Source organism: Geotrypetes seraphini, chromosome 3 (assembly GCF_902459505.1).
Source record: "Geotrypetes seraphini chromosome 3, aGeoSer1.1, whole genome shotgun sequence".
NCBI lineage: Eukaryota > Metazoa > Chordata > Amphibia > Gymnophiona > Dermophiidae > Geotrypetes > Geotrypetes seraphini.
The window spans coordinates 193,988,577-194,010,419 of NC_047086.1; the positions used below are offsets into that span (position 1 = coordinate 193,988,577).

General features: G+C 43.2%; 1 protein-coding gene across 1 annotated transcript in view; it reads right to left on the reverse strand.

The window, feature by feature from the left end:
- The window catches only part of VDR (vitamin D receptor), a 178,894-nt gene that overhangs the window by 118,545 nt on the left and 38,506 nt on the right, over positions 1 to 21,843 (reverse strand). Inside the window, 1 exon segment of the mRNA XM_033939458.1 lies at positions 13,547 to 13,697. Within this exon segment, the coding sequence (XP_033795349.1) occupies positions 13,547 to 13,697 (151 nt within the window).

Genomic DNA, 21,843 nt, shown 5'->3' on the forward strand with positions numbered 1-21,843 from the left:
GCAAGTAGTTTATTTTATTACTAATCTTTAATCCCGTTACATTAACGGGTGCTAGAATAGATGTGTGTGTCTGTCTTTCATTCTTTCTCTCTCTCTCTCTCTCCTTGGCCGCTTTCTGTCTGTCTTCTTTCTTTCTGTCTCTCTCTCTCTCCTTGGCAGCTGTCTGTCTGTCTTTCTTTCTGTCTCTCTCTTTCCTCGGCTGTCCACCACCACCTCTTGCCTGCTCCCCCTGTCCAGCAGTAGCCCTTCTCCCTTCCTTTAACCTCCCCCCTGTCCAGCAGCACCCCTTTCCTGCTTACCCTATCTAGCAGCAGCCCTTCTCCCTTCCTTTTACCTCCCCACTGTCCAGCAGCACCCCTTCCCTGCTCCCCATATCCAGCAGTAGCTCTTCTACCTTCCTTTTACCTCCCCCCTGTCCAGCAGCACCCCTTCACTGCTCCCCCTGTCCAGCAGCAGCCTTTCTCCTGTTTTACCTCCCCCCTGTCCAGCAGCACATCTTCCCTGATCCCTAATACCTGCTCCCAAACTGCCATTCCTACCCTCCCTCCATCTCGGCTTCCTGGTCTCTTCTAGCCCACCAGCACGAACCGCTGCCGCAGCTGCTGCTCTTCATTCGCGTCTGTCCTCCTCTTCAAAGCAGCCTGCTGAGGATCTCGGAGAGAATGAGAGCCAGAAGGCCTTGAGCATGCACAGATGCACAAGGCCCAGCCGAGGCAAGAGGTGGGATCTTTCTTTAACTGGCACCGGCACACAGCAGATGGGGTAAGGAGCTTGTTTGGGTGGGCGGATGCCGCTTCAAGCATGGGAGTGTGATGTAGTTTTCACGGGGGGCATTCGCGGGCGGGGTGTGTGAAGCCGGTTTGAGTGGAGGGGGGGTGATGGAGCAGCACCGGTAGCCTTGGAGGGGGGGGAGGAGGAGGAGGAGGAGGTGGAATGAATCAAAGCGAGTTTCCCTTACTTCCTATGGGGAAACTCGCTTTGATATACGAGCAATTTGGTTTACAAGCATGCTTCTGGAACGAATTGTGCTTGTAAACCAAGGTTCCACTGTATTAGGAAAGAAGAGTAAAATGAAGACTATTATAATACTTGTTACAGGTTTCTGGGTCTTGCTGCTTCTGTATCCTAGTTACTTTTCCTCCTGCAATTTGTCCAATAGGCCGCAGGGGAGAAGGTCCTTGCTTTAGCCTAGCAGCAACCAATGGGGAAGGCAAGTACAGAAGATTGACACTGAAAAAAGGAGCAGACAGATTGAAATAACTTTATAGGCATGACAATTTTACCTATGTTGCTAAAGAAATAACTGTAACAGTTAAGGTAATAAAAGACAGGTACTGGGAGAAGAATAAAGGGGGCATGGAAATGGTGAAGGAAAGGGGTCAGTGGTTGGGAGAGACAATACTGCTTTGAAATATTGGAAGAGGCAGAAAGGAGCTGTAAAAAGAAAATGGGCTGGGTGATGGGGACAGGAACGCAGTGGAGCTGTGGGGGAGAAGTTGAAACAGGATGAGAGGGAGACAGCATGGACTGTGTGAGAGAAGGTTGCTAGCAAAAGGAGACATGAGCTGTTAGAGAGGAAGAAGAGCAGGCAGAGAGAAAGAGATGGAGAGTGACTGTGTGGGATTGGGAAAAAAGTAGGAAGGCTGGACGGGAATCCTTAAAAGGACCTCGAGGACAGAGAGAAAACTAAAATCAAGCAGAGATGGAGGATTGAAGTTAAACTACAGACACAAAGGTTGGAAAATAAGTTTTAAGTAAAGATTTATGGGTCAGCTGGGTTGGATCAAGGGTAGGCAACAGCTATGTAATGCTCTTCTCCTCCAGTCCTATATTCACCAGAATTAATGTTTATTTTACTGGAAGGACATGGGGGAAGCAGGAGGGGATTGTGCCACTCTTGATGCCATAATCTAAAAAAATACCTTTAAAATTGTGTCTCTTTGGCAGCTCTGAAATGCAAAGACCTGTGAGTGAGTTTCAAATTGTAAAGGGAATAGAGAGTAACACCATCTCCCTTTTTCCATAACAATAAAACAGTCACTCCCTCGTTACATTTTATGGGAGACAATGGTGTTAAACTAAATGGGCTCATTATACTGTATTGCCCTCGGTGAATTTGGAAGGAGACTAGAGGTTTTTTGGTTTGGGTTTCCTCTTAGCTCAGCTGCTAAGCCCTGGCTTTCCATTCTCACTGTCAGCACAGCTCTGCTATAGGCTAGCTTTTGGGATGTTTGACCAGTGTGGCTTGCAGGAAACCTTGAATGATGGGGGTACTGCTATAGTGGTGTGCCACGCCCCTCCCATATCCTTCCATATACTGTGGGCCAGGGAAAGAGGGACATGGGTGGAAAATTGTGCTGGGAAGAGAAAGAAGGGGAAGTTTGGTAAAAGCAGAGAGAAGAGGGATGTTGTGCTGGAATCACCATTAATATAGGAGAGGACATTGTGCCAAAGCTCTTATCGTCAAATGAGAAGATGCCAGTTTCCATTTTTGCAGAAAACACTAGAGTCAGTGCTAACTCAGCTCCCCAAGCCAACCATTTATTCTAAGACCGCTAGGCCTTTAGCAGGCCGGCTAGCACACAGTGGGTTGATATGAATGCTTGCCTTTGGGTTCACTGATTTCCTGCTTAATATGTGATCTTTGGGATTTCCAGTCTGAGTGTGGGAAGCACAACATGCAAATGTGGCTCTATGGACTGTGGAGCAACTGTTTGCTGATAGTCCAAGGTTTGTGCATGCTGGAGGTGGAACAGCTCATAGGACCTTTCTGGATGTGGAACTGCTATTGTAAGGTCTATATATGAATAGTGTCAGGGGGAAGAAGGAATAGGAATATGATCTTTGCCAGGGAGGGTGGGGATAAAGATTTTGAAATGTGCAATTAATCTGCTTAGGAGGTAGGAGGCATGGGTAGCCTAACCTGTGTGGGAGGGGCACTGACCAAGGTAGGGTGAGAGGGAACTTAATGGGGGAAGAATTAGGGGGCAAGGCAAGTGAGGTCGGGAAGAAGTAGAGAGCAGGGAATTATAGATTGGGGAGTGAAGTAGGTACCAGGGGGTGATATTAAGCATCCTACCCAAGAAGTCAAACTTCAAACTGCATTGGAGAGCAAACTGAAAGAAAAACAGAATTAGAGGATGAGAGGAGAAAAAAGACATTAAGACAGGGAGGGACTGAGAAAGAAATGGGGATGGTCTAGTGTACAGTGTGCACAGATTAGATAGGGAAGAGGGACTTATTGAGGACTGACTAGGAGGGGGAGAATATGAGTTGAATAGGTGGACCATAGTGGACTGGAAGGCATAGAATGAGTGTGGTACAGATGGTCTGGGAATAAGATGGTAAACTGTGGTGATGAATTGAGGTTGGGGAAGAAGAGAGACTAGCGGGACCTGCAGTGCTACCTTATCATTTCTTTTACCCACAAATTCTCCCTGTGTGGCACCAACCACTGTGCTTTTCATTTAAGATTAGCCTGGCCAGTGATGTTCACATCCCACCATGTTTTAATTTCCTTTATATGGACTTGATAAATTGTGGTGTCGAACACCCCCAGTCATTTTGAAAAATTAGCTCCTATGGGTGAATCCATGGCATGACTCAATGAGAAGTAGATATGGTTCTGGTTGTATGTGATGATCTTAAGGTGGCCAAATAGGTTGAAAAGGTGATGGCGAAAGCTAGAAGAATGCTAAGTTGCACAGGGAGAGGTATGACCAGTAGGAAAAAGGAGGTATTGATGCCCCTGTATAAGAATTTGGTGAGACCTCATTTAGAATATTGTGTACAATTCTGGAGGCCACACCTTCAAAAAGATATAAAAAGGATGAAATCTATCCAGAGGAAGACTATTAAAATAGTGCATGGTCATCATCATAAGGAGTATGGGGACAGATTTAAAGATCTCAATCTGTATACTTTGGCGGAAAGGCGGGAGAGGGGAGATATGATAGAGACGTTTAAATACCTACATAATGTAAATGTGCATGAGTTGAGTCTCTTTCATTCAAAAGGAAGCTCTGAAAGCCTCTTTGACTACCACACTGCCTTCATAATGTGACAAGGTGCTAAATGGATATGCTCAAAGAATTCATCGACCATGTCAAAATGGATTGATATGGAAAGAGCAATGTTACCTGACTCACCAATGGATCTCGTCTCTTTTATGGGGAAAACTGTACAATCGCAAGTAAACGAAGTAATTGCCTCTACAATAAAGGCAATAAAATAAGTTGATAATGCAATATCTCCCAGATGGAATGGACCATGTTGACTCCTATCTGGAACAACCAAAACATTTTAATTCAAAAGCTGCCTGCATCCTGGAAAGCCTGGTCCGATTCTGGAATATGGACACTTGACCAAGTTTATGTAGACTCTAAGTTGGTGTCATTTGCTGATATTTTTGAACGTTTTGATATCACATTAAATCAACAATTCAGTTGGTTACAACTCAGCTCTTCTATAAAAGCTCTACTTCACAAAAACATCATTATGAAGGCGTAACCTGCTTTATTATCCGAGTGTGCGAGAATATCCTTATCTAAACATGAGGCCACCAAATGGTACAAGATTCTGCGGAACTCTAAATCCCAACCTTTGACTGGGATTCAAGCGGCTTGGGGTAAAAACACTACTATACACTTTGATGAAGATACATGGAATATGATATGGTCTGAAACTCATAAAACTTTATTATTATCTGCGATAATTCAATCAGCATTCTTCCTTCTACACAAGGCATTTTGGACTCCCTATAAACTTTCTAAGCTGCCTAGATCTTCAGAGCCTGATTATGCAAAGTGTTGGTCTTGTCATACTGACACCAGGACTCTTGTTCACATGATTTTCTCATGCCCTATTATCTCTCATTATTGGACTAAAATTTGGGATGTTATTTGTAAAATCCTAAATATTTCTGAAGAGCTCTCTTTGGATATAATCACAGCAGGTAGACATGGCCTTCAATCCCCCATTTCAGATGCTTCTGCCTGACTATTGAAATCTCTTTTGATGATCACAATTAAAACTATTCTGGCCAACTGGAAGAATCCATCCGCACTAACATATTCAGCCTGATGGAACTTGGTCTTTGTTATTGCTAAATATGAGAAAGTGGCGGCTTAGAAGAAAGGATCTCTGCAAATGTTTCAGTCTACTTGGAATTCACTGAAGGTCTATTGTAACCTAACATGATCTGGCCTGGTCTATTTGTTTCGCACACATTGGGTACTTAAGAATACTTGGCTGTTTTATTGATAACTATTGTATGGTTGAACAGTCAATCAATATTTTCTTGTTTTTGTACATTTTCTCGTTGCATTTCTGAACTTGTTATTTTCTGTTTGTTTCATTGTTATTAAAAAATTCAATAAAGTTTTTGAACTAAAAGGAAGCACTGGAATGAGAGGGCATAGGATGAAGTTAAAAGGTAATATGCTCCGGAGTAATCCAAGGAAATATTGTTTTACAGAAAGGGTGGTAGATGCATGGAACAGTCTCCCAGAAGAGGTGGTAGAGACAGAGACTGTGTCTGAATTGAAGAGGGCCTGGGATAGGCACGTAGGATCTCTCAGAGAGAGAAAGAGATAATGGTTACTGTGGATGAACAGACTAGATGGGCCATTTGGCCTTTTTCTGCCATCATGTTTCTATGTTTATGGCTCTTCAGCTGGAAGAGAGCCAACTGGGAGGAGATGGAATAGATTATGAAATCTTGAGTGGGATGAAAGGTTAAATACGGAATGACTTTTTAACCTCTCAAGCAACACTGAAACAAGAGAACACTGCAAAAATCTACCAAACAACAGACTGAAAACAAATTGTACAAAATACTTTTCTTCAGACTAAGGGCTCCTTTCATGAAGCCGTGTTAGCAGTTTAACGCGCACTAATTTGCCGGCCGCGCTAGCCACTACTTTCTCCTCTTGAGCAGGCGGTAGTTTTTCGGCTAGCGCGGGGGTTAGTGCGCGCTAAAAAGGTGCGTGCGATAAAGTGGCTAACGCAGCTTTGTAAAAGGAGCCCTAAGTATAATTAGACTGTAGAATCTGTTGCTAGATCAAAGTAACAAACATAGCAGGGTCCAAAAGAAATTTGGACAAGTGCCTGCAGGAAAACACCTTAAAAATGATTAGTTAGCTAGCCTTGGGAAGCCATCGTTCACCCCTTGAAATATCTTTGAGAAACTAATCTACCAATTTCATTTTTGAGAAACTGATCAACCAATTTAATTTTTTTGACTATTTTCCTCATTTCATCCAAGTATCCATTTTAAAAATTAAATGCAACCGCAGTAGTTTTCTTTAACATCCTCCTTCCAATAGCTATGGCAAATCTGATTATATTGTCATCACTATTACCCCTTCCAATGTTTTGTCCCATCATGTTTTCACTGAAATGAGTAAAGGTCTAAAATAGCCTTTATGCAGTGAATAATACAGGTGAAGTTTCCAATTCGGAACAATTCATATGTTAACTCAACAAATTCACAAACAATACAAAAGTGTGTAGCAGTTTGTGAATGGACACATTATTATCGATGAAACCATAAATTTACTTAGGTTTTATCAAAATGCCGCTGCTAAAGATTCTAGCACTAAATTTAAAAAATTTAGAAAAATTTGTAGTGATTTCACATTTTCACAATCATAATTCAAATAAGACTTGAAAAAGAAATTAATACAGGCAAAAAGGTAAAACAAGGAAAATTGGAAAAGCACCAAGAGCCTAAAAAAACCTGAGATATGTCTTTATTTAATAGACCTTGCATGGGCCACACAGTGTCTGCGTAAGGAGTCTAGAATCCTACTGAATACCACACATTAGAGAAATACTGTACATCCAATTCACTGTTCAAATTTGCCAGAGATACAGTCAGTGTTAATTTCAAAGAAGCACTGTTACTCAATTTGGAAAAACTGACATTATGTTAAAAAAAAACAGATGTTGATCCTAGCAGAATCTTACAGAGTAAAGCATGCCGTCAGCACCTAAAGCTGACAGTTTGACACACCAGGGAAATAGTTTGTGGTGAAACCTTTAAGACTTTGGTCAGATAACATTTGAACACATCCAGTGGAAAAACTAAAGGCAACTTAGAAAAGTTAATAAACCGGAGATTCCAGCATCTAGCAACATTCTCTGAGTTTTCTGCCTTAGATTGCAGATTAAAATTGCTTGTCACCACTGCGTCCCAAAATTCCAAAGATTTCTTCTCTCTCTCTCAAGCATCTTAATCCTTTTTTTACAGCTCCTAAATTTTCTCTTTTGAGCCACCACTGCAACTTGCAAAGCTGAATTTTTTTTAATCTCCTAGCAATGAAATCTGAGTAGAAAAGAACTTACACTAGCCGCACAATGACCTTCCAGATTTCCTCCAATATAATCCTTTCAGGTTTTTTCAAATGGAAGGTTTCAGCAACTACAGCCCGAGTTTGTAATCTGAAATCCTTCTCCCCAGATTGACTACTGTTCATTACCTTTTCCCCTGCAGGCAACATCTCAGCTGCTTGAGGCTTGATGACCTCTGTACTTTGTGCTAATGCACTTCTCTCATCGTAGCCTGTGTCTCAGTGGGGGTCCCTCTGGAGCACTCTTCCAACAAGACTTTGAAATACATTATGATTGGAGAGAGACAGAGGTACAGCTCCCTCAGTCCTCAACGATACAGTACCTGGCGCTGATATCTGACAGGCAACAAAGGTATCCATCGGACAGATAGGGAAGGCATCACCCAAGTGGCAACAGGGCAAGACCTGAACTATGTCGCCTTCTGCACAGTTCTTTCTAAACTGAGCGGAAGTCCTCCACCTACAATCCTGTCAGTTGGTGGTGCTGCTTCCCTATCACATTTTCAGTAGTCAGGAATAGGCAAGTTCTACCTGGCCCTAGCAAGTGAAAACACAATATTGATGAACTACCCCCCACCCCCACCAGCAAGTAGTTGGAAGACTCCCACTCAGCTTAGAAGGAACAGTGCATCGCAGTGGTGTACAGGGGCTCTTGTAACACACAGGTCTTACCTATGGTGCTGTCTTGGATTCTCCTTTTTTTACATAGATTAAAGAATGTGAAAGAATAATACATTATATTTTGTGTATTAAGGTGCAAGCTTTTCATGTTATAATTTCTGTAATGCACTGCCATTATTTAAAATTCAATAAAGTTAAAAAAAAAAGAAAAGAATAATACACAGTACAGAGGTGAATTCTTTAGTGTGCATTCAATTCTTTGGAACATTTTTAAAATTTTAGCACCCACTACATCAATTTAACCTATGAACTAACACAAATGAATCACTGGATATTACATTTTCCATTAAAAAAAAATTAAAACCAGGCCTTAATTTGTAGACAAAAAGGAACTGGAACTATGGAGCTGGGGAGGATGCAGACAAGGGGCAGGTAGAACAGGAGAAGAAAGGCTGGATTAGGTGGTAAAATGACCGATTTCTGCTCTGCTCCAGGCATTCTTCCTCCTGTCCTTTTCCCTGCAGGCTCTGAGGAAGGGAAAAGATGCAGCAGAGCACCCCTGCTTTCCAGGAGACTGAAATTAAGTGGTGGAACCGTGTTCCAGGCCGCACCCCTCCCCCCTCAATAAATTAAGCTCTGATTAAAATAAGTGTGTGAAATAGAGGCTGACTGAATCCAGGGTTCTCAGTTTTGACTGAAACCGAATCGGCAGCCAAAATTTAACGTTCAGTGTCAGCCAAAAAGAAAAGAGAGAGGTTCCTGCTGGGCCATCTGTCACAGCCCCTCTGCCCTCTCACTGCCCGAAGGCACTCTTTGAGCCTACTTTTAAATGCTTTGATGGTTTAGTGGTGCCCATGCCCCACCCCGCCCCTGCCCCCATACACACACACTGAGATGCCTGGGTCTACCTTTTAAATCTCCTGGTGGTCTTCTGGGCAAGAGTGATCCCAGGCGTTCTTGCCCCCATTGGTTTCACAGCCAAAATGGCTCCCGGGACTTCCCGCAGCAACCTCACAAAACTGACCGGAGATTGTTCTTGCTTATACTGGTTCCAGTCCCAAAATGGTCGCTGGGACTTTCCACCGCAGTCCTGAATGGCCCGAGGGGTGGAGCACTATTGGACCACTAGGGCATTTAAAAGTAGGCCTTGGAAGGGCCTTCAGGTAATGTGAGGGCAGAGGGGCTGTGGTGGAGGGGGATGTGGCAGTGGCCAGCCTAGGAGATGGAGGTGAGAGTTTTGGTTTCAGCCGAAAATACACTGTCATTTTTGGTCAAAACCTCAACTCGAATTTTGGGACAATTTTGGTGCTGAATCTGAAATGGAAATTTGGTCAGCTTTTAGTGTAAAATAGTTATGGCATCCCCATACAGCATTAAAAGTATTATCACCCTGAGTGGCATAAATAATCAATATATCATAATATGTAATATTCCACTCAATTTAGGAGGTTCATCTATAGAGTCACGTTACATATGACACCTACTCTTAATTCTCTATTCAGGAAAAGGCCTCAGAATTGGAGCCTACGCACAGTCTTATCATTGACGGAAAGATTAGCATAGTTTTTCTACTCCATGCTCCAGTCATTGGCCAAAAAACCTGAAATCTATATCATCTGCTGAAAAAATGGTCTTAAAATCACCTAATCTAAAACCTGAAATATGAGTAGGTAAGAACATAAGAATAGCCTTATTGGGTCAAAACAATGGTCCATCAAGCCCAGTAGCCCGTTCTTATAGTGGCCAATCCAGGTCCCTAGTACCTGGCCAAAACCCAAGATTTTAAAAGTATTTCCCTGTAATTTTTGACGGAGTGAAAAATTGATCCATTTGTACCCGTTCTACTCCACTCAGGATTTTGTAGACTTCAATCATATCTCCTCTCAGCCATCTCTTCTCCAAGCTGAAGAGCCCTAACCGTTTTAGTCTTTCCTCATATGAGAAGAGTTCCATCCCCTTTACCATCTTGGTCGCTCTTCTTTGAACCTTTTCTAGCGCAACTATATCTTTCTCGAGATAAGGCGACCAGAATTGAACGCAATACTCCAGATGAGGTACATCTGCTCTACCTGATAAAAAACATTTTGAGTATCTCATGAAATTGCTATAGGTAGAAACTCCACCCCTTATCTTTGTGCAAGATATTCTGAAATAGTGTTATATTATCTGTGGATTGATGACCCTTTAAAAAAAACTTTCACTGCTTCAAGTGGATTAATTTTCCCATGACTTTGTTTAATCTTTGGACTAATGTCGCAGCATAAATTTTACAGCCTATATTAATTCATCAGATAAGGCTTCACCTGCCTTCTACAACAATATAATCTTGGACTCAGCAAAACAACCCTCTGATTTACTTTTAGAAATGAAATCATACAATATTTATACAGATAACCTGCAAAAACAAGAATAAGCTGCATCCAAAATAGTGATTAGCAACAACACAGTGAAGATTATTACATTTGCAGTAGAAAGCAGCAAATTAAACAGTGTCAATGCAACAGACACTGGAAACATGATGATCTGAGAGTGTAGGAACTGATTTATGCAGAGATTCTAGGACTTGGTACAAGACAAGAAGAAGAGAGACTCTAAAATAAGCTTAGTATTGGAAATATAAATGAGGACTTAGGGCTTGAGTGCGACTGAGACTCAGGATTTAGGGAGTGGGTGGGAGAGTTGGGAATCACATGTAGGAATAGTGGGAACTAAGAAACTGAACAAGGATTAGGAGAACAAGGATTGTGAATGGGTGAGGGGTATGAGTAGGGTTGTGAGACCAAGTGCAGAACTATGGTGACAAGATATAGTTCAAAGGATCTAGAAGGTTTTAGGAAGGGTTAGGAGACAGCTGAAAAAGACAGAGAGCTACGGAGAGGATATGTCTTTGAAGGAGATGAGAAAGGGTGAATGAGAGAGAAGAGAGCATTGGCTATGGGTTGAGGGGAGAGAGGGATGACAGGTGCAGCAACTGGTGGAGGGAGAAAGAGGGGAGAGAAGCTAGACCTGGGGGAGGGAAGAAAGAGTGAGTGGAATATCTCAAACCCCCTTTCTCTACCCACTGCGGCTCCTTGTAAATCTTGGATCAAACATTTAGGATAAAAGGGCTATTTGCTTTAAAAAAAAGTTGCCAGCCCCTGCCCTAGGTGAACCATCAGCCATGTGCGCCCCCCCCCCCCCCCCAGCATTTCTTGTTTTCTTCCACCAACCCTTCGTGACTCTGGGCAAGTCTCTTAACCCTCCACTGACTCAGGCACAAAAAAAAAAGTACCTGTATATAATATGTAAACTGCTTGATTGTAACTACAGAAAGGTCCCAGCCCTTTTCCTTCTCTGTCTAGCATCTCTCCGACATCTTTCCTTTCCCTAATAGGGCCTGCTCTGTCCTCTCCTGCATTGCTGCTACCCAGAAGTACAGTGGAACCTTGGTTTACGAGCATAATTCGTTCCAGAAGCATGCTCGTAAACCAAATTGCTCGTATATCAAAGCGAGTTTCCCTATAGGAAGTAAGGGAAACTCACTTGATTCGTTCCCACCCAACCCCACTCCCGAGGCCAGTGTCGCTGCTCCACCCCCCCCCAAGAACTGGCATCACTCCTCCTCCCCCCGCTCACGAGCGCCCCCCCCCCCATGAACCGGCATTCCCCACCAGCCCAAACAGAAGCCTTACCCCATCTGGCACCGGCATGCAGCCCCAGAACGTGCTGGTGCCAGTGAACAAAGATCCTTCCTGTTGCCTGGGCTTTGAGCATCTGCGTATGCTCAAGGCCTTCTGGCTCTTGCTCTCTCCGAGATTCTTGGAGATCTCCGAGAATCTCGGAGAGAGCGAGAACCAGAAGGCCTTGAGCATGCGCAGATGCTCAAAGCCCAGGCAATAGGAAGGATCTTCGTTCACCGGCACATCCTGTGGGCTTTTGTTTGGGCGGGCGGAGAATGCCAGTTCGCGCGGGAGGGCGTTTGCGAGCGGGAGAGAGCGATGCCGGTTCTTGGGGGGGAGGGGCATTCGCGGGTGGGCGGGCGAAGGGGTGGCGATGCTTGCAAATCGAGCCAATGCTCGGTTTGCGAGTCACGATTTGCGAGACTGTTTTGCTGGTCTTTCAAAACAATCGCAAACCGCGTTACTTGAAAATGGCATGCATGGCACAGGGCCTCTCTGAGTGCTGTCACATGCTGAAAATCTGCCGAGTGCCGCCTTCTCTGCCAGGACATTTTCACAGGAGGGGGGGGATCCTGCAGACCTTGAATATACGCCAGTACTCGGAGGCCTTGCGCCATGTACGCCACTTTCAAGGGGCTTCAAGGTAGCATGGGCAGAGGTAAAGTTGTAAGAGCAGCAACAGAAGAGGAGAGAGAGCAGTCCTGATATTCCACACTCCCCCCCCTCCTTCCTTTATTTTGTCCCCCTTGGCAAATGCCTAGTCCACCTACAGTAGGGATGGGCTGGCTCTGCTCAGAAAACAGATCCCAAATTACTACACAGTACTTTGCCCCTGCTGCTACTTTCTGCAAAGGCTCCAGCCCAGCCTTAAGCAGTCTCTTAGGTGGGGGATGATTTGTTACTAGGTTAATTTGATGCATGTTCTGCTGCTGGTTCATTCCCAACAGGAGATGCTCTTATGCAATTTTTAATTGTGCAGGGCTAACAGTCTGATTCCTCAGTGCCCTTATAGGTACTAACTGCTGCTTGTAATGTTTCACAGAAACCAGAATTGCCAACCGCACGTCTCTGGAACGGAAGTTTTTAATAGTGATCTGGTTACTCACATTATGCAGCAACCAAACTAATGATAGGGTTCCATGATCAAGGGAAGAATGTCAGGGTTTTCCAGAAATCTGATCAAATTACTGAGAAATGTGTATTGCAATACAGTGCATCATCGATTTCAGGATCTGGCTAATTCCTCCCAGAAAGATATACATGTAGTGGAGCTTATCTCAAGACAGATATAGCGGCGCTAGAAAAGGTTCAAAGTAGAGCGACCAAGATGGTAAAGGGGATGAAACTCCTCTCATATGAAGAGAGACTAAAATGGTTAGGGCTCTTCAGCTTGGAAAAGAGACGGCTGAGGGGAGATATGATTGAAGTCTACAAAATCCTGAGTGGAGTAGAACGGGTACAAGTGGATCGATTTTTCGCTTCGTCAAAAATTACAAAGACTAGGGGATACTCGATGAAGTTACAGGGAGATGCTCTTAAAACCAATAGGAGGAAATTTTTTTTTCACTCAGAGAATAGTTAAGCTCTGGAACGTGTTGCCAGAGGATGTGGTAAGAGTGGATAGCAAACCTTTAAGAAAGGTTTGAACAAGTTCCTGGAGGAAAAGTCCATAGTCTGTTATTGAGAAAGACATGGGGGAAGCCCCTGCTTGCCCTGTATCGGTAGCATGGAATATTGCTACACCTTGGGTTTTGGCCAGGTACTAGTGACCTGGATTGGCCACCGTGAGAACCGACTACTGGGCTTGATGAACCATTGGTCTGACCCAGTAAGGCTATTCTTATGTTCTTATGTGATCAGATAATGCTGTTTGGAGAGACTGGATGCAACTCATCTGATCAATTTGCAGCTTACCTGAAAAATCCCTTGCAGCCTTCACATGTCATGGCATTGAAATGAAAGCCGGTGGCCCGATCACCGCAGACGCCGCAGACACGTGGAACATTCTTATCAAATTCCATGTCCATGTCGGCCATAGAAGAACTCCCTGCCATCAACTCCATGTCTGTAAGAGAGAGCAGAATGGCTCAGAAGGCAGCACATCAATCAGTGGCCTGCAGCTATGTGAGAGAAATCCTAAACCAAACTGCAATATATCCCTTCCATATCCTGTTCCTCAGCAAGAGGAGCTGAACATGGGTTTTTTTTAATTGAAGAATAATGCAATTAAAAACAATCTAAGTTATACAATTGTGTACAAAACAATACATCGACTCATTCTATATCTTATTTCATAACAAATGCAAAGAATTTAAATAATCTATGATACCTAATATATCTCATCCCACCCATCCCTAGTCCCCTTCACTCCTGCCCACTCCGGTAAAAATAAGTTTGCAGGAGATTCATAAGTTGTGGGCAAAAGGTTATATATCAAAGATCAATTGGGATTATCATTTTGGGAATTATTCCAAATGTCATAAGCACTCCAAATGGTGTTATAATTCTGTAACTGATTTCTCCGAAGAGCAGTTCATTTAGACATCTGCTGTATGTAGTGAACTTTAACCAATAATACTCGCAGATCTGGTAAATCTAACTGTTTCCAGGCAGATGCCAGAACAAGTCGGCCTGCTGTCATTATCAAATGTATCCATTTCTGATGTTTTAAGGGCAGGACGTCCGGCCCCTTATTCAAGAGACAGCATTCCATGGTCTTAGGGATTGAAATGCCTAGTACTTCCTCAATGAAGGAAATTACTTTACCCCAATAGATCTGTGCTTTAGTACAATGCCACCAAATATGTTCAAAAGTGCCTATTTCTATGCATCCTCTCCAACATTTATCCGATCCATTCCCATACATAGCTCGCAATCGTGCTGGTGTATAGTACCAACAGAAAAACATCTTATATCCATTCTCTATCATATTGCTGGCTTTATTACCATATAAAAGAGAATGCAATATTTTAAACCATTCCTTATCAGAGGAAGTTTTACCTATAATCTTTTCCCAGCGCCGTCTATATTTCAAAGGGGGGGGGGTGAAGATGCTCCAATTGTGCCCACTCTCTTTTATCATAGCCTTCCCTATATCCGACTGTTATACAACAACTCATTCTTTTAGAACCACTTTTCTAATAAAACTTTCAATTTGTCTATAATAGAATAGATCACTTAGTGCGAGGCCATACTCTTCTCTCAATGATTCAAAAGGGACAATTTCCCCATCTTCCAAAATTGGCCTAATGTTTTAAGACCTTTCTTTCCCCAAAGATGAAAGGCCACATCAACATATATATAATAGCAGCCCCCATAAAATAATTTTTATCTCGGTAATATCGCCTACATATTTGAATCCATAAGTCAAGACTATGTCGTATTACCGGGTTAGACTTCTCAGTTATTACAGAGAGTTGGAGCCAGGTTATCGTCCACAGTGGATGCCTTCCCAATATCTCCTGTTGCATACATACCCAAGGTTTTCCACTATCCCATTTCCAGTTAACTAAATATCATAATTGGGCTGCTTGATAGTAGTATGAAAATTGTGGTACTGCCATTCCTCCCCGTTTCCTGGGTTGGTACATCATAGCTCGGGAAACTCTTGGAGTCTTATGGTGCCAAATAAAAGCGAATATCTTCCGCTCTAACTGTGAAAATAATTTTTTAGGTAAACAGATTGGTAAAGCTGAGAATAGATATAACAACCTCGGGAGAACCACCATCTTTATTGTTTGTACTCTTCCCAGCCAGGAAATATTTAAATGTTTCCACCTTTCGATATCCTGCCAAATCAATTTCAAGAGAGGGGGATAATTAGCAGCATATAACAATTCTATGTGGAACATTCTTATCAAATTCCATGTCGGCCATAGAAGAACTCCCTGCCATCAACTCCACGTCTGTAAGAGAGAGCAGAATGGCTCAGAAGACAGCACATCAATCAGTGGCCTGCAGCTATGTGAGAGAAATCCTAAACCAAACTACAATACATCCCTTCCCATATCCTGTTCCTCAGCAAGAGGGGCTGAACATGTTTAAGCAACATTCTGAGTTTATTCTTCTGGAAGCTTCCTCTTGTTCCTTTTAAGCATTCAATTCAATCAGGACATGGCTCAGCTGGTTACAGTACCAGCAGCCTTCAATCATAGCTATTCAAGGTTTATCTCCACTAATCTAGGTAGTGCACAGGCAGGGCAAGATTAACCATTTGTTTGGCCCTAGGCAAACACGGGTGTGTTGAACTTCCCAGCTGTACTAGAAATATATTTTAAAGCTCCCACAAATGGGGCTGCCCTGATTCTGACTGCAGAAGAAAAGGCAAATAAGTAGCGGGCTAGGGATCTTCAGCCTGGAGAAGAGACGGCTCAGGGAATATTTGATAGAGGTCTATAAAATACGGAGCGGAGTGGAATGGGAAGATGTGAATTGTTTGTTTATTCTTTTCCAAAAATACTAAGACTAGGGGAGCATGCAATGAAGTTACTAGATTTAAAACAAACTGGAGAAAAGATTTCTTTGCTCAAGATTTACTTAAAACTCAGGAATTCATTACCAGAGAATGTGTTGAAAACAATTAGCTTAGCAGGGTTTAAAAAAGGTTTGAATACCTTAAAAAAAAAGGTTCATAAGCCATTATTAAGATGGATGTGGGGAAATCCACTGCTTATTCCTAGGATAAGCAGCATAAAATCTGTTTTAGTCTTTGAGATCCTGCCAGGTACTTGTGACCTGGACTGGCCACTGTTGGAAACAGGATACTGGATTTGATGAACCTTCTGTCTGTCCCAGTATGGCAGCTCTTATGTAACTCCTAATTTCTGGAAGACCATGTGCAGGGTGCAGTGAAGAATAGGTGCTATAATCACAGTGTCTTTATTGATTCTTGATTAAATATAGTGAATATCTCAGAACCAACCCCCGTGAATGGTGCAGTGAAGAATAGGCCAAACTCTGTGGACAGCAATGGTTATAGTTTCAAACCCTTCTCTCCTCTTCCTCCCTCACACACACACACTTCTTTCTGCTAGCAGCAGACTTACCAGGGCAAAAATCTGCTTTGGGCAACGTTGAATTAGCACATCGAAGGGTGAAACATACACTCAAACACCCCCTGGTTGTGCCCTTCAACTCTAATACGCCAGAAGAGGATCCTACTCCCATTTCATACCAAACTACTAGAATCAACTGCCCTCACAGATCAGATCCCTTGAAGGGTTCCTGAACTTTAGGAAAGCTAAAAAAAAAAACTCACCTTTTCATAAGAACATAAGAATTGCCGCTGCTGGGTCAGACCAGTGGTCCATCGCGCCCAGGAGTCTGCTCACGCGGCGGCCCTTAGGTCAAAGACCAGTGCCCTATTTGAGCCTAGCCTTACCTGCTTATGTTCTGGTTCAGCAGGAACTTGTCTAACCTTGTCTTGAATCCATGGAGGGTGCTTTCCCCCTATAACAACCTCTGGAAGAGTGTTCCAGATTTCTACCACTCTCTGGGTGAAGAAGAATTTCCTTATGTTTGTATGGAATCTATCCCCTTTTAACTTTAGTGAGTGTCCTCTTGTTCTCTCCATCTATCAATGAAGGTCTAAGTGGCTTACAGACTAACAGCCAGGGGAGGAGTGGGCAACTCCAGTCCTCGAGGGCTAGAATCCAGCCGGGTCCCCAGGACCTCCTCAATGAATATGCATGAGATCTATTTGCATGCACTGCTTTCAATGCATATTCATTGGGGAAATCCCGAAAACCCGACCGGATTCTGGCCCTCGAGGACCAGAGCCACCCACCTCTGGTCTAGACCAAGCATGTCAAACTCGTGGCCCATGGGCCGCATGTGTCTACATCAAACATCTTTGTGGTCTAGCCAATGTAATCCAATAAGTCATAACTAAATGGTGTGGGGGGGGGGTTGTTTTCTGACGATTATACTGTGAGCTTGTTCTGTATTTCGTTGTACTTCTGTTTTTCTGCTTGTTGAGCTCAATAAAACACATTTAACAATAAGTCATAACTAGAGTCGCAAAATTTCTTCCGCAATTCATTGGTGCCGAGCAGTCGCCTATCTAAGCCAGTCGAAAATAATGATATAACGTACGAGTGTAATTTCCTGGATCTCTCTTGGAACCCTTTTTAAAAATTGCCATATGATTGGAATGAAATGTGTAGTAAAACTAGAACTTCTGTATATGTTAAATTAGGATAAACAAATTGTAGTGTAAATATGGCAAATTGTAACCCGCTTGACTATATATCATGTAAGGATGACAAACTGTACAGTGAAATTAAATCCTCTGTATATGTATAGTTAAGATTAACACTTGGTATTGTAAATATGGCAAACTGCAAACCGTTTGACTATGTATTATGCAAGGATAATAAATAATAATAATAATAACAGCTTATATACCGCAATACTGTGAAGTTCTATGCGGTTTACAAAAGATTAAGCAAAGGTACAAATTGACTGACTTCAAGAGGGGAAGAAGAAAGAGAAGTAATTAGACAGGAAATTCATTGTTGAGGAGAAAAGTGATCAAAAGGACAGTAGGTCGCTATTGAGAGGAAAGAGATAAGTGGATCAGTTGTCAAGATGTTTTAGGAACAGGTGTGTTTTTAGACGTTTCCTAAATTCCTCATAAGTAGAGGATGGCAAATTGTAACCTATTTGACTATATACTGTCTATGTAAATCTGTAACTCATTCTGAGCAGAATTCGATACCGAATTCTAATCCTTGAAAGCAAAACTAGTAGCTGACAAATTATGAAAAATAAGTTTGAGCTGGTTTGTAGATGCTTGATTTAGCTTCATGCAGTCATGCAAAGAAGTTAGCCCAAAACAGTTCAGTTCTCCTTAAGCTCAAGAGTGGCAAAACCTAGTAGTATCTGCATAAGATTATAATTACAATCAGCAAAACCTACAAAATAGCATACTGAATTCTCATGGTTTCCCCACACATTTGTTAACTGGCAGTTACTAGGTCTTGCCTTGGGGAGGTCAGAAGTTGCTTGCGCCTTAACCCTGCTCTGACCACTGTAAAGGGAACTATGATGCCTGTGTGTCCTTGAATCAGCTGACACTGGAACTCTGTCACCATCTTCCTGCCAGACACAGAAGCTGAAGCCTAGTCTGGGAATCAAGTTTTCAACTCTCACTTGAACAGATGGAAAAAAAAAAAATTCATGTTTCACAGTACCACAGCAACCACACAATGAACAGGTTATAATAAGCAGAAAGAGTTAATACTACAGTTCTCAGCTGGCTCCCAGCACTTGTCCTCTACAGCAGTGTTTCTCAACATGGGGTACGCGGGCCACTTGTTGGGGGGTACGCAGCCTGGCTGCCACTGCCAGAAATCCCTCCCCCCCTGCCCCCCCCCCCAGCTGCTGAAGACCCTGCTGGGGATCCCTCCCTGCCTGCCTGTCTGCCCACCCAGCTGCTGCAACCTCCCCCCACCCCGAAGCCGACCCTGTTACTTCATTGGAGCTGAACTGGATCCTGCCTCCCCCAGCAGCATTCAGTGAAGGGATGCAGGAAGCGACTCACAATCTGTTTAGCTGACCTGAAACCTTCTCTCCGACGTCAGAATTGACGTCATAGAGAAGGCTTTTGGTCAGCCATGTGCAGCATGTGAATCTCTACACGCGCTGTCCCTGCACAGAGTTACTGCTGGGGGAGGATGGAGCAAGTCCGGCTCCAACAAAGTAACAGGGTCAGTTTCAGGGGGGAAGGGTGGTGCGGGCGGGTGGGGAAGGCAGGGATCGGCTTCTGTGGACGGGTTGACTTCGGGAGAGGGGGGAGGCGGGTGGGTCGGCTTCGGAAGAGGGGGTGGGTTGGCAGTGCAGGCAGGGATCCCCCAGTGTGCAACTTAATTTTGGAAGGTAGGGGGAAGGGGGCATGAACTCGACACAAAAGGAAGGGAAGGGGCATGAACATGGGACACAGAAGGGAAGGGGGCACTAATTTGAAACAGAAGCGAGGGAATAGAAAGGAAGAATTCTTGGGCATCAGTGTGTGAATGAGAGGGAAAGGAAGAAAGAGGAAAATTGGGCATAGAGAGAAAGAGGAGAGAGGTAGAGATGCATGGGGAGAGAAGGATGAGAGAAGAAATGTTGGATATGGTGGTGGAGAGGGAAGAGAGGGACAGATTGAACGGGATGCAAGGGGGAGGAATGTTGGACATAGTGATGGAGGGAGAGATGTGGCATGGTGTTGGAGAGAGATGATAGAAGGAGAAATGGGCATGGGGCTGGTGGGAGATAGTGGAAAAATGCTGCACATGATCCGGGGGATGAGAGAGGGAGAAATGTTGGAGTAGAGGGAGTGGGAGAGATGCCTGGATCTCTCAAGACAGATAGACAGTGAGAGATAGGGAAACATATTGCCAATAGGGGTGGAGGAGAGAGGAAGAAAAGTTGGACTCATGGAGGTACAGAGAGAGAAAGATGTTGGTTGGGGAAGGGAATGGGGTCCAGAGGCAGAAAGCGTACAGGAGGCAGAAAGAAAGAAATATTGGATGCATAGTCAGAAGGAAATGCAATCAGAGACTCATGAAATCACCAGACAACAAAGGTAGGAAAAATTTTATTTTCAATTTAGTGATCAAAATGTGTCAGTTTTGTGAATTTATATCTACTGTCTATATTTTGCTCTATATTTGTCTATTTTTCTATAGTTGTTACTGATTGCATATTTTAAAGTCATCTGCCTTGACCTCTTTGGGAAAAAACCCGAATATAAATGATAATTAACATTTTCTCTACGTACAGTGTGCTTTGTGATTTTTTTTAATTTTGTGGTTACCATTATGTATTAATAAGATTATATTATGTGTATATGAAAAATGGAGGGAAGAAATTCATTACAATTAGTACTTTTATTATGGGGTGGTGTCAGGGGCAGAGCTTGGGCGGTGGATCTGGGGCGGAGCTTGGGCGGGAGTACTCGGTTGGTATTAGGCTTAGGCTTAGGGGTTTTAGGCTTAGGCTTAGGAGTACTCGGTTGGTATTAGACTTAGGGGTTTAATTTTGTGGTTACCATTATGTATTAATAAGATTATATTGTGTGTATATGAAAAATGGAGGGAAGAAATTCATTACAATTAGTACTTTTATTATGGGTTGGTGTCAGGGGCAGAGCTTGGGCGGTGGATCTGGGGCGGAGCTTGGGCGGGAGTACTCGGTTGGTATTAGGCTTAGACTTGTCTTGAAGAACTTGAGAAAAACTGCTCCTAAAAACATATCTGTTCCTGAAGTATTTAGGCAGCTGACCTGTACAATTCTTACTCCAAAATAACTGTTAATCAATACCTGTTAATCACTAGCTCTTAACTCTGTTTATTCCACTCAAGTTGTACCATCTTTTAAGCATTGTAAACCGCACAGAACTTCACGGTTCTGCGGTATATAAACCGTTATTATTATTATTACAGTGACTATCCCCCGGGGTCTCCCAGGGGACCAACCTCACAACGCACTTGTTGCTCTGTGATGCTCATTTTCACACTCAAATTTTTCTTGTCACTACTTGTTTCCCCATGCCAAGTTTTATCCCATTTTATTCAATTTTTGGAGAGTTATTTTGCACCCAGATAGATGGACAGACATATCTCAACCCCCATTTGTATAATTCTTTCCAGATTCTATTGGGTTGGAAACAATGAAATTAATACATCTTGAAAAAGCTTAACTAGGAACATGGGCCGTGAGAAATTTCTATTTAGAAATATCTGTGAGAACATTATTAAAATGATGGGAGAAAAACACAAAACGCAGATATCATTTGAGAAGCTGCTGTTCATATGAAGGACTAGAGAAACAGAAGTAAAGGAGGGTAGTTAAAAAGACGCAGAAACACTTTAGCGCAGTTAGGCCCTCCTTTTACAAAGCTGCAGTAGCGCTTCTCCCATGGCAAACGCAGCTGAAGCCCATTCAGTTCCTATGGGCTTCAGTGCATCCGTTGCGGGAGAAGCGCTGCCTTGGCCTTGTAAAAGGGGGCTTTCGTTTACGGCAGAGTCACTAACCTGCATTAACTCTCATGGTTTAGCAACAACACAACTTGTGATGAACTTCACAAACTGTGTTATTTTGTTCCCCGGGACCATCGGGCCAGTAACCTGCAGCTTGATCCTCCCAAGCACTGTCCTTAAGGGGTCAGTGTCTAAACTGCTGCATGGACCACCCCCCTCACTGTCAATGTTTAACTGCACTGCTTG